Source organism: Solanum lycopersicum, chromosome 12 (assembly GCF_036512215.1).
Source record: "Solanum lycopersicum chromosome 12, SLM_r2.1".
NCBI classification, from domain to species: Eukaryota; Viridiplantae; Streptophyta; class Magnoliopsida; order Solanales; family Solanaceae; genus Solanum; species Solanum lycopersicum.
This window is the reverse complement of record NC_090811.1, coordinates 67559259-67571531: the sequence shown is the minus strand read 5'-3', so window position 1 is coordinate 67571531 and position 12273 is coordinate 67559259. Positions and strand designations below refer to the sequence as shown.

Sequence of the window (12273 nt, the reverse complement as noted above, 5' to 3'; positions counted from 1 at the left end):
AGATTGTTTATAAAATGTGAGAAGATTATATTAAAGAATAGGTTGATTGTAATGATTCTTGTTGATTTGTTGCGGAAGTCATAAATCTTGTTACATGAGATTTCTATTGTGCTATGTAATACAAATTTATGGTTAGTTTGATAGTTTTAAAAACTTATGAGTATAAATCATATTTCTTAAAAAAATGAAATATATTTCTCAAATTCTATGGCAAAACACATGCTAAAATTTCACCCAAATTATCATCCAAATAATATTTGCCAAAAATATTTGAATATCTATGGCCAAACGCTAGCTTACAAATTCATATAATTTCCCAAAATACAAATACTCACAATTTTCATAATCAAACACTCTCGTAAGTTATTTTCAAAAATTTAGAGGGCATTTTTTACCCAAAAAGAACTCAAAAACAAGAACTACTTGAATTTCAGTTACTAGTATCAACTAACACCAAATTCAGTTACTTGAATTTCCCAAAAGGTCTAGAAAGTTCCTATAAAGTTCTAGAAACAAAGAGCCTATAAATTCGGTATTTGCAATTCAATACTTCTTTTTCGCAGCAACTCTACTTAACTACTCCACATTTCGCCGGTAATTTTGATTCCGGTGATAATTCGACGTCGCCGATCGGAATATGGGGCTGCCGAGTGCTTGCGCCGTCTGCGGCAATGCCACCTCTAAACGATGCTCCCGCTGCAAGATGGTTAATTACTGGTATGCACACTTTTCGAATTCGCGATTTTATACACAGATACTGAAGTTCTCGTTGGTAGTTTGTGTAATCGTTTTTGATTGAAGTGAAAGTTACACGCGTTTCTAGGTAGACTTGATGATTGTTTTTCTAGGGTTAATTTGAGCTGTATATGTAGAGAAATGCTACAAGATTTAGGTATAACTGAACCAGAAATTATGTTACAATTACTCTGTTAGTTGTCTTGTTGAAGGTGAGGTGGAGTAAATAGTTTGATGAACCATTTGATAGGGAAATTTGGTAAATTGCTTAATTCTGTGAAGGATAGAACGATAATTTGATCTACTGCTTGCTATTCTTTGTGATAGAGTAGGAAATAGTTTTGTTCATTCCATTTAGCAAGATTTATGCATGTTAGGATCTTGTAAATTTTTCCTGATCATCCGGTGGCTGAGGCTCTTATCCTTTTGAGGATGAAATGTTGCTGTTCTTGTCATCATGCCTCTATTTTGGGTTTCTTGTGATAATGTTATGTATGTAACTGATGTGGCCAAGAGTTCCATGCCGCTCAATTGCAGGGAATTACTTGTGTAATGAGTGGGAGGGGTATTTGAAGTTCAGAGAGGTAGAATATATGATAATGAGAAGAGACGGAGTAAGCATGTTCTGGGTGAGGAAGGATTCAAAACCCCAATACCGTGGTTCATAGCCACATGATCTAATGATTTCATGTGATGTCTTCCTTTACCATTTAATATCCACTTTGCAAGGTGTCAAACAGAAAAAATTTAGTCCAAAATAGAGTGCTCTTTAAATTACCCAATCAGTGGAGTGTGGCGAGAGGCATCTCTAGCCTATAATTGGGTGGAAGATTACCAATTTTATGAACTCCGTCCTCTCTCTCTCTCTGTGTGTATATAATATATATATATGTATGTATGTATGTTTGTGTGTACACGAAAGTGCCTCAATTCAAGCTTGGACACAGTATTGGGGACCTTGCATTAAAGTTGGAGCTCAGTGTTGATTTGACAACATCGTCAAAGAGGACCGACATTCAACTTAAAGCACTTAACTAAAGAGAAACTCCATATTAAGTGGACGTATAAACTTTCTGTTGTGTGCCTATCCTTGTCAAATCATGTTGGAATTCATTAAGATCTTATGTTACAGATTTTTTTTAGTGCTGAATAAACTGTTTTGAGCTTCTTTTTGTTTGGCATGTCTGCTTCTCTATGTCAGACGAGCTGAGTATATACATCCCTACTTTTGTACTGACCTGCACTGTACAAAAGTTGGCTGACTTTTTCAGTAATAGAACTCCTAATCACCTTCTATGAAACAAAAGAAGTTATCGTTGATACGCATACTTCCTCTCACAAGTCACAACAAGCATTCTTGTCAATTACTTCACATCACTTACAGGGTTCTTTATTTGTTGTTCTCTTTCAGCTTTTCTTCTACTTCTGCTGTTTCCTAGTTTTTCTGGTTTTCATTTCTTTCCTTGGAGTAACCATAATATTTCTGCTTCTCTTTATATAAATCTGACTTTGAGTGTAGGATAGTGGCTAATTGTTTTATTTCTCTCTCTGTCTGTCTGTCTGCCTATATATCTATCTAGTTCTGATGCTTGCCAAAGATCCGATTGGAACTCGGGGCACAAGTATGGATGTAGGGATTTTCAATCATCTGTTAAAGGTAATTCTGAGCAATCAGCATCGACTTTGCAAAGGAGGTACATGTTTGGCACTTCATTTGTTCCTTTTGGCGGAAAAAATAATCAGGTACATGTTTCTTCCTTAATTAGCTTTTTACGTACACCAAATACACATGTATTTTAAAGACCTGACTGGAGTTGGGATTTAACCTGTTTCAGGAACTTTTTCCATATGAAGAATTCTTGAATTACTTTTACTGGGGTGGTTCAGGCTATCCTCCTCGTAGACTCATAAATTGTGGTAACAGGTATCTCTAGTATAAACTTTTAACGACCAATAGTCATCTATCGTTCAGTCTATTCTTTGAGTTTTCTTAATGTCGTTCTTTGGTTCTTATGCAGCTGTTTTGCTAATGTGGTTCTGCAATGTCTAACACAGACTAGACCACTTCTCGCCTACTTGTTGGAGAGAGGCCATAGAAGAGAATGTAACTGCATCAAATCAAATTATTATGATGAACTAACCCTTTGTTTTAAATTATTGGAATTAATTATTATATCATTTATCCTCTCTTTCTGCCCAGGTAGATCGAATGGTTGGTGCTTCCTCTGCGAATTTCAACTCCATGTGGAACAATGTACCTGGTGTCATGATCCCTTTTCACCAATTGACGTACTATCAGGGTTGCCTAACATTGGTGGTAATCTTTCTTGTGGAAAGCAGGAGGATGCCCATGAGTTTATGAGGTATGTTGTTGTCTGAGCTGAGTTGATGTGTAAATTTGCTATAATGCACAACATGGAAACCTGATTTATGAAGATCAATAATGTAATTACTTGTGTTGTATGTCAGTAAACATGTCGAATCATAATAAAGTTGCCTACTTGGTAGGTTTGCTATTGACACAATGCAATCGGCAGTACTTGCTGAATTTGATGGAGATAAGGCTGAACCTCTTAGCGCTCAGGAAACAACTATTATTCAGCATATATTTGGTGGTCGCCTTCAATCTCAGGTAATCTTTAATTTATGAGAGAAAAGAGTTATTCAATGTGATTGTGCAATGTGAAACAGATTAAAAAAGTTATTATCATGATATTTGTTGTATTGGCCACACAAATTTCTGTGTGTTGGTTTGTACAGAAGATTCATATACTTGATCCCTGAGTTGGTATGGGATTGAGGCATAGTTGATTGATGAATATGTGCTTTCAAAATTTTTTTTACATATAAGCTGCACAGTATTTACACTTTTGTATAGTGTCAATCTCCCTTCCATCTTTTGTCGCATAATGTGCTATTGTTACTTTTAGGTTGCATGTACAGCATGTGGTAATCACTCAAATCAGTTCGAGAATATGATGGATCTGACTGTAGGGATTAATGGGGAAGCTGATTCTTTGGAGAAATGCTTAGATCAATTCACTGCCGAAGAGTGTATGGATGGTGAAGATATGTATAAATGTGATAGGTAGCTTCTTCTCTTAAATGCCGACTTTCTTCTTCAAAAGGGCACCTGTGACCTTAGTCTATACTTTTAAATACCAGTTAGTTATTCCTTCAAGTGAAGACATGCCAGTATACATTCTGCCAATGCAATGCTGATCATTGCTTTTATTCTCACTTTTATGTCAATCCATTTTAATTACACGACTGGCTAAGTGGCTAGGACATAGAATGCAGGTTCACTCTGTCACACCTGGTTTGACCTAATTTCTAGTGCAAAACCTGTACTTTTTTATGCCAGAACTTCCTCAATTTATCTTCTTTTTTTTGGGGAAATATTTTCAAAGTTTCTTGTTGGTATTACTTCTTAGGTTAATCATTAAATTAGTCAATCATCACAGACATTGTTTTTGGGAGAGCAGGTGTAACTTACCTAAAAATATCTGGGTGATGAGTTGCTCTTGATGTTTGTTCTAACTGTCTACTGCTCAGTTGTTGATTGTTTGAAATTATATTTGTTCTGATATGATATTTTAAAGGTTCATTCAGTAGTTTTTCGTTTGCATCTTCCCTTGGTTTTCTTTCTGTAATACCAGACAGCCTAACACTAATGAATGACATGTTCTTGCAGATGCAATGATTATGTCAAGGCATGGAAGCGCTTAACGATCCTGGAGGCACCAAATATTCTAACAATCGCTTTGAAAAGGTTTAAGGTTGATCTCATTTCTTTTTCATCTATATTACCTCTTTGGCCTTTGAACTAAGTTTTATTGATAACTAGCCACTAAAATATTGAAAAAAATGACCACCTTCTGTATCACTTTATTCAGTATAGACGAAGGTCTGTGCCATTAAAGTGACTAAACAAAGGGATATTTTAATCATTTATGAGGATTTGTAGTACCAAGCCTAAGGAAAGCAGAACATCACAGAGGATTGAAGAAAGTATACATGTCCAATTTTCATCTCCCTTGATTGTCATTCCAGAATCAATTTCTCTCTCTGTGAAATAAATTTTTATTTGCCAAATTGAAAGGCGCAGATGCAGCAACAAGTAGGTTGCTGGTTATTAGTGAAAGCTAAACCTGGAACATGGCTAATACAAAAAGCACCTCAAAGGATTGAGTACTAGAAATGGGATGTACTCACTCCTAGGGAAATAGTGAGTAGTAAGAAAGAACTATTGGAAAAAGTTTGTAGTACAAAAAGCCATTGCATTCCTGATCAAAAAATAGTTGCAGATCAATAACTAAGAGTACTTGACCCCCTAAACCCATAGATTTCTCTTAAACTGTCATGGCTAGTGAGTTTCAACCAAAACTACAAACTGTAAAATTAAAAGAAACTTATAAATAAACCAGCGAGACCAATTGGCAGGGTTGATGTCTGGAAATGAGAAGTGAGGATAGTTGTTTGATATGGAAGGGACTGAAATATTTACTGTTTCTCCATTTAAGAGGCACATGAATCACATAAAGAATGGGCAACTTCTGACAGAAATGTTTTTGTTTGTCTTTATAGTATGCAGCAAATAATAGTTTGAAGGTTAAAGTGCTTACCTAGTGCATCTCTCACTATTGCCTTAACTATACCAGGATGCAGCATTTTTATCGTCTCTCTACAATGATAGGCGCAAAGTTTCATCCATAACTCTCTATGATACTATCTAGGTATATTAGGCTTAATTTGGCTTGGGGTTTTATATTTAGAATGTTTAACTTCTAGTTTGCTTAATAATGGGAATCGACATCAGAGATCTTTGTTGTTGAACACAATCTGATCCTTCCTCGTACATTGTAGGTGAAAAGTGACTAATAATATGTTTTTTTCAAGCTCTTCATCATTTTTAATGATATTCAAGTGTGTGATGTAAATTCCATATTGCAATTATGAATAATATTGCTAGAATGACTTTTCAACAAGTCATAACAGCTAGAATCTCTTCTGAGGATTACGATGGAACTTCTCTCTATAGCTGCTTTAACACTAAAATAGTACATAAAAACAGACATTGCATAGAAAAGGACCCAGCTGAAGCTATTTATGATTTTACAGATTTACTGAAGTTAGGTCTCCAGTTTGCTGGTTGCTCAAGTCCATGTTATGCCTTTCTTGCTTTCTTGGAAAAGTGTGTTTCTCTCTGTTGCCCTGTCCCATCTTGTTCTGTCTAGATTTTTTTTCTTGTTGTTAAACAGCAAACCTTGTATGAGTCAATGTTTTAGATTTCTGATAGCATAATCTAATTGGGCATAAAATCTTTTTGCAGAGCGGGGATACTCCTGGCAAACTAAATAATAGAGTGACTTTTCCTGAAAGTTTAGATCTAAATCCTAACATGAGTGAAACAGGAGATGGCAATGACCATTTCAATCTGTATGCGGTGATTGTTCATGAGGATATGTCAAATGCATTACATTGTGGTCATTATATCTGCTACATCAAGGATTTGACTGAGAATTGGTATAGAGCCGATGACACTGAGGTAGGAGGCATCTGTTTCCTGGCTTAATCTCCTCTTTTTTACTTTGTGTGTTCACCCACAAGATTCAATAGCGGTGTTCTCTTCATACCTGGAGGATGTATACTATTTGTCAAAAACTGAAGCTTCAGAGGCAACCTTCTGATCCTTTTGGTCTTGTATGGTCTAAACTGCAACAAAAAAAATCCTGTTTTGGTAAGACTATACGACATGTAACATTTGGCTCTATGCAACTGGCAACATGCATGTAACAGACAAATTTGCCTGGGTATATGTCAAAATAGAATTATAATGAGTAGATCTCAACTTCACCCTGTTGTTCCTTCATACATGTTTAGGGTGCGTGGTATGTTTGTATGTCCTGTCCAACAATATGGACATCATCTTTGAGGCTCTTTGTTACTTGATAGCCTATGTCTCATTTTCGAAATAATGTTGAAGGTAGCATCTTGCTTACATAAGGGCTTGTGGTAAAGTAGTAAAGTTCTTTCTGTCATAGTCATTAATAAGTATGTAGTCACACTTGACTAGCCTTAAATGTTCATGAGCTTCCTGTGACAAGAAATTCATGATTCCATACAAATTGAGCATTTCTCACCTTCTTTTTCTTCTCATTTTCTAATTTTCGTGTCTTAATTCACAATTTATTTCAGGTCATTGATGTAGGAATTGATGACGTGCTTGTGCAGCAAGCATACATGCTCTTCTATAGCAGGTATCTTCATTCAACCATGGTCTAATTGATCTCTGAATGCTCACTACTCCTCTGCAAATAAAACTTAACCCTTTTACTTTGACTTTTTCTTTAACCATGATTTTTTCAAGTAAATCTATAGCATTTTGAATTTGAGACTTCAATTTTGTAGTACTTCTTATTAATTTGTTATTATTATTCTTAAGGAGGATTACACATTCCTCCTATGAGTTTTCCTCTACATTGTGTAACAAAACAGGCTCATTTTATGTAGTTCTTTACTCTCTTTAATTATTGTCTTTCTTTTTTGTTTTTAATTTTTGCAATATTTCCCTTTTTAGTTTTAATTTTATATATCATTTTCATGTATGGAATTGTTTGAAAAAGTTGGATAGAGGATTGGAGGAATGAATCTTGGCATCTAATAATCTTGCTGCCTTTGCTTTTGACAGGCATTTAGCCAGGCCAACATCCTTATATCCTCTTGAATCATTGAATAAACCGGACAAAGCGGAAGGCAAGCAGCATTCCACAGTTGCACCTCTTGAGTGCCATAAGACAACTGTGTCTCCTGCTATATGTGCTAATCCTGGTTCATTGCCAACTGATAAGAAATCAGTGATTTTCAGGGAAGAAGAGGAGTTGACCTCAGTTACTAACTTTGAGGGTGATACGGTAGATTCTGGGGCAAGTCGTAAAGTCTTGCAGGAACTTCAGGATGTTAGAGAATCCAGTGCAGATAGAGAAACTTATCTAAGAAAATTATCAGCTACTTATTCCTTCATTGATAGTTGTTCTGAAGCTGTAATGCAAAGAGCTGAAGGGAGATACCCTGTTTCTGACAATGAGGAAAAATCCGAGATGTGGAGAAGTGTTACGTATGACTCTCTGTTCGGAAGTTCTAGCGAGGATGAGGATTCTTTAACCTTTGAGGAATACACTGAGATATATGAAGGAAATGCACATGAATCTCTGTTTGAAAGTCCACGAGAGGATTCTGGAAGTTCTAGCGAGGATGAGGATTCTTTAACCTTTGAGGAATACACCGAGATATGTGAAGGAAATGCACATGAATCTCTGTTTGAAAGTCCTCGAGAGGATTCTGGTGAAATGCCGTATGATTCTTCTTCCGATGCCTCTGACTGAAGCTCATCTTAAACAAATGCATCCCCGCAGTCTAGCTTATCTTGTGAAAGTCCACAATCTGGTATACTCTGTGAATGAACATACTTGTAGTCACCTGACAAGACTTTATACTTTGATCTGGGAAAGTAAGTAGCCGCCTCTTCTGATTGTATTGGAGATTAGAGTTGTATAGATGAATAGTTCTGATGATTTACGATAGTGTTGGAGATTAAAACTGTATAGAGAGACATAACCAAGGTTCATGGTTGTTCATTTTGTAGACATGTATTGTATATTCCTTTTACATGAATGATCTATATGCATAATACAGAAGTTACTATGTTTCATTTTGTGTGTACTATTGACACAGCTGCACACTACACATTAGGTGAAAAAAAAGAAGTAAAGAATGAAGTGTTAATGAGAAGTTGTTATAATCATACAAACGTTAAACTGTATTTGAGACTAAATTTTTTGAAACTCTTATAACCACACAAATGATATGGAGGGTACGACTACAAATTACAAATCTTCATTTTTAAAAAAATAGGGAATTAGGCGATTTTAAGGAACTGTCGTGTAAGTTAACTCATGAATAATGGTTTTGGGTGATTTCTATTTTGAAAATGTTTTACGAGACCCTCTGTAAGGAGTTGGGTGAATAATTTGTATAGCTTCACCATGATTTGCTGCTTTTTAAAACATTTAGGAGCCATTTTATGGTAAATAAACAATTTTTTCAATTTTTCATGTGTGTTAGCCTATATATCTAGCATCTTGGAGCATTCAATATATTTTTAGAAAAAAATCATGAGGACCTCCATAATGATTGGGGAAGCGTTACGTATATTTCTACTAGTTTTTTCAGGCATGTTTTCGCATTTACAAGCCAATTTCAAAGAATTAGGTGACTTTCTTGTTTTTCATGTGTATTAGCCAATGAATTGGAGCCTAAGAGCACTTAACAATCTTTTCTGCAAAAAACTTTATGTGGATCTTCGTAATGAGTTAGGGAAGCGTTACGTATAAGCCTTACCATTTTAGGCATAATTTCACATTTACACCAAACTTTTAGGAATTCCACAATTTTTTTGATATTTCGTGTATATTAGTCCATGGATCAGGCGCATCAGAGCGCCCAATTTTTTTTTTTAAAAAAAATCTTCATAACGACCTCTATAATGAGTGGAGGAAGCATTATGTACAATCTCACAATTTTTTCTAGGCATGTTTCGCATTTACAAGCCAACTTTTAGAATTTATGTGATATTCATTTTTCGTGTGTATTAGTCTAGGGATTTCGTCTCGGAGCATCCAAACTTTTTTTCTTAAAAAACTTTATGAGCACGTCTATATTGAGTTTTTGTGTATATTAGCTCATGGATCTAGCGCCTTGGAGCACCCAAAATTTATATGAACTTTTTATGAGAACTTTCATAATGAGTTGGGTAAGCGTTACACATAGTCCCACCTTTTTCCAGATATATTTTTGTATTTACAAACTAACGTTTAGAAATTACACGATTTTCTTGATTTTTCATGTGTATTAGGCAATGGATCAGGCACGTATAAGCACCCAATTTTTTAAAAAAAATTCTTCATAAAGACCTTCGTAATCAATTGAGTGAGCGTGTTATGCATAGTTCCACCATTATTTTTTATTCTAAAATTATTTTATATCTCTGTAGTGAGTTAGGAAACCATCACGTATATTTACACCAATTTTTAACGCCTATTTTTGCATTTACAGTCTCTTTTTTAGGAATTACGCAATTCCTCAATTTTTTTTTGTGTTACCCATGGATCTGGCGCCTCGGAACACCCAATATTTTTGTGAAAAAACTTCATAAAGACCTCTGTAATGAGTTGAAAAACCACCACGTATATACTTACACCATTTTATTAATGCCTATTTCCGCATTTACAAACCATATATCTGATGCTTTGGAGAACCCAAAATTATTTTCTGAAAAACCTTTATGAGGAATCACCACGTACACTCACCTTATTTTTAACGCTTATTTAACACTCACATCATTTTTTTAAGGAATCACACAAATTTCTTGATTTTTCATGTGTATTAATTAGCTCATAGATCTATTGTCTCAGAACACCCAAAATTATCTTTCTGAAATAAATTTTATGAGATCCTCTGTAATGAGTTGGGGAACTACCACATATACTCACACCATTTTTATATCTATTTATGCATTTACAAACCTTTTTAGAACTTACACAAATTTCTTGATTTTTGTGTGTATTAGCCTAAAAATCTGACTCCTCGGAGCACCCAAATTAAAATTGTATAGAGAAAAATAACCTAAGGATCATAGTTAGATTTGGAAGTCAAATTCCTTTTACATGAATGATCGATATGCATAATACAGAAGTGGCTATGTTGCATTTTGTGTGTATTATTAACCAAGAAACTTTTGTGTGTGTTAACTCATGAATAGTGATTTTAGCTGATCACTTTTTTGAAAAAGTTTTACAAGACCCTTTTTAAGGAGTTGGGTGAATAGTATGTATAGCTTCACCATGATCTGCCGCATTTTAAAACCTTTAGGAGCCATTTTATGGGAAGTAAGCATTTTTTTCAATTTCTCTGTGTTTGTTAGCCTATGGATTTAGCGTCTTGGAACATCCAAAATATTTTTTTAAAAAAAAACTTATGAGGACTAAGGAAAGAATTATGTACCATCCAACCATTTTTTCAGGCATATTTTTGCATTTATGAGACAACTTTTAAAAATTAGACGACTTTCTTGATTTTGTATGTGTATTATCCAAGTATATGTCGCCTCAAAGCACCCAATTTTTTTTTTTTGGAAAAACTTTATGAGAACCTCCAGTATTCCTACGTCTATTTTGCCCAAAATTTTTTGTGGACCTTCGTTAAGACGTTAGTTGTGGTACTTGTTTGCCCTGACGGTCAAAACAGATCATTTTGAAGGTCAAACTAGCCCGGGAGAAGGGAAACCTCTCATTTTGTCATTTTTCATATGCTGTAGTCCACGATCTTGTTTGGTGATCCAAAATTTTGACGTTGGTTTTGCAAAAAAAATTTGTGGACGTTTGTTAAGACGTTAACTATGGAGCCACTTGGCCTTGACGACCAAAATGACCCATTTTGAAGGTCAAATGTACCCGAAGCAGGTATACTCAATTTTGCCAATTTTCATGTGCTATAGTCCATGAATTTTTAGTGATCCAAAATTTTGACGTCTTTTTTGCCCAAATTTTTAATGGACATCCATTAAGACATAATCTATATAGTCAGTTGGCCCTGACGCCCAAAACAAATCATTTTGAAGGTCAAACGATCCCCGAAGCAGGTAAACCTCATATTTTATCGATTTTCATGTGCTATAGTCAATGATCTTTTTTGGTGATCCATTATTCCGACGTCTCTGTTCTCAAATTTTTTGTAGATGTCTGTTAACACGTTAGTTATGGAGTCACTTGGACCTGTCAAATATCCCATAAATAAAGGTAGGTCGGAATTGGTGAAAGAAGGGCTTTATACTTTCGGAATAAGGGCAATGAAATTGGAATTCAAACTTAGGGCTTAACAGCGCCTTCAGCAAAGAAATTGTGAACCGCCCTGACCAAGTCGTCAACCATATAGCAAAGATCCTCCGCTTCCCACCACCTTCAATGGCCTGAGCCAATCTACCAGTCACTAATGGAACTCCTTGGTAGGCCCCTAAGGCCAAAATAACCCATTTTGAAGGTCAAACGAGCCTCGAAGTAGGTAAACTTCCCATTTTACCAATTTTTATGTGTTATAGTTCATGAATTTTTGGAGATTCAGAATTCAACGACTTTTTGCCCAAATTTTTTGTAAATCTTCGTTAAAATGTTAGTTGTGGAATAAGTTGGCACTGACGGTCTAAATGGACCATTTTGAAGTAAGATAAGCCCTGTAGAAAGGAATCCCCAAATTTTATCATTTTGTGTATTATAGTCCACGATCATTTTCTGTGATCCAGAATTTCGACGTCTTTTTTGCTCAATTTTTTTATAGACGTCCGTTAAGACATTATATATAGAATCAGTTGGTCGTCACGATCAAAACGATCCATTTAGAAGGTCAAACGAGCTTCGAAGCAAGTAAACCCCCAATTTTATCAAATGTCGTGTGCTATATAGTTCATGATTTTTTGGTGATCCA

The 12273-nt window shown here is 35.3% G+C and overlaps 1 protein-coding gene across 1 annotated transcript; it reads left to right on the top strand.

The window, feature by feature from the left end:
- The first annotated feature begins 352 nt into the window (after positions 1 to 352).
- On the top strand, positions 353 to 8446 carry LOC101244268 (ubiquitin carboxyl-terminal hydrolase 18). The gene is made up of 11 exons (XM_010316495.4): positions 353 to 717; positions 2316 to 2478; positions 2571 to 2659; positions 2754 to 2839; positions 2936 to 3098; positions 3244 to 3367; positions 3666 to 3823; positions 4430 to 4514; positions 6068 to 6283; positions 6934 to 6995; positions 7427 to 8446. The coding sequence occupies exons 1-11, from the start codon at positions 638 to 640 to the stop codon at positions 8118 to 8120; spliced, it is 1920 nt and encodes a 639-aa protein (XP_010314797.1). The 5' UTR covers positions 353 to 637; the 3' UTR covers positions 8121 to 8446.
- The last annotated feature ends 3827 nt before the right edge of the window (positions 8447 to 12273 follow it).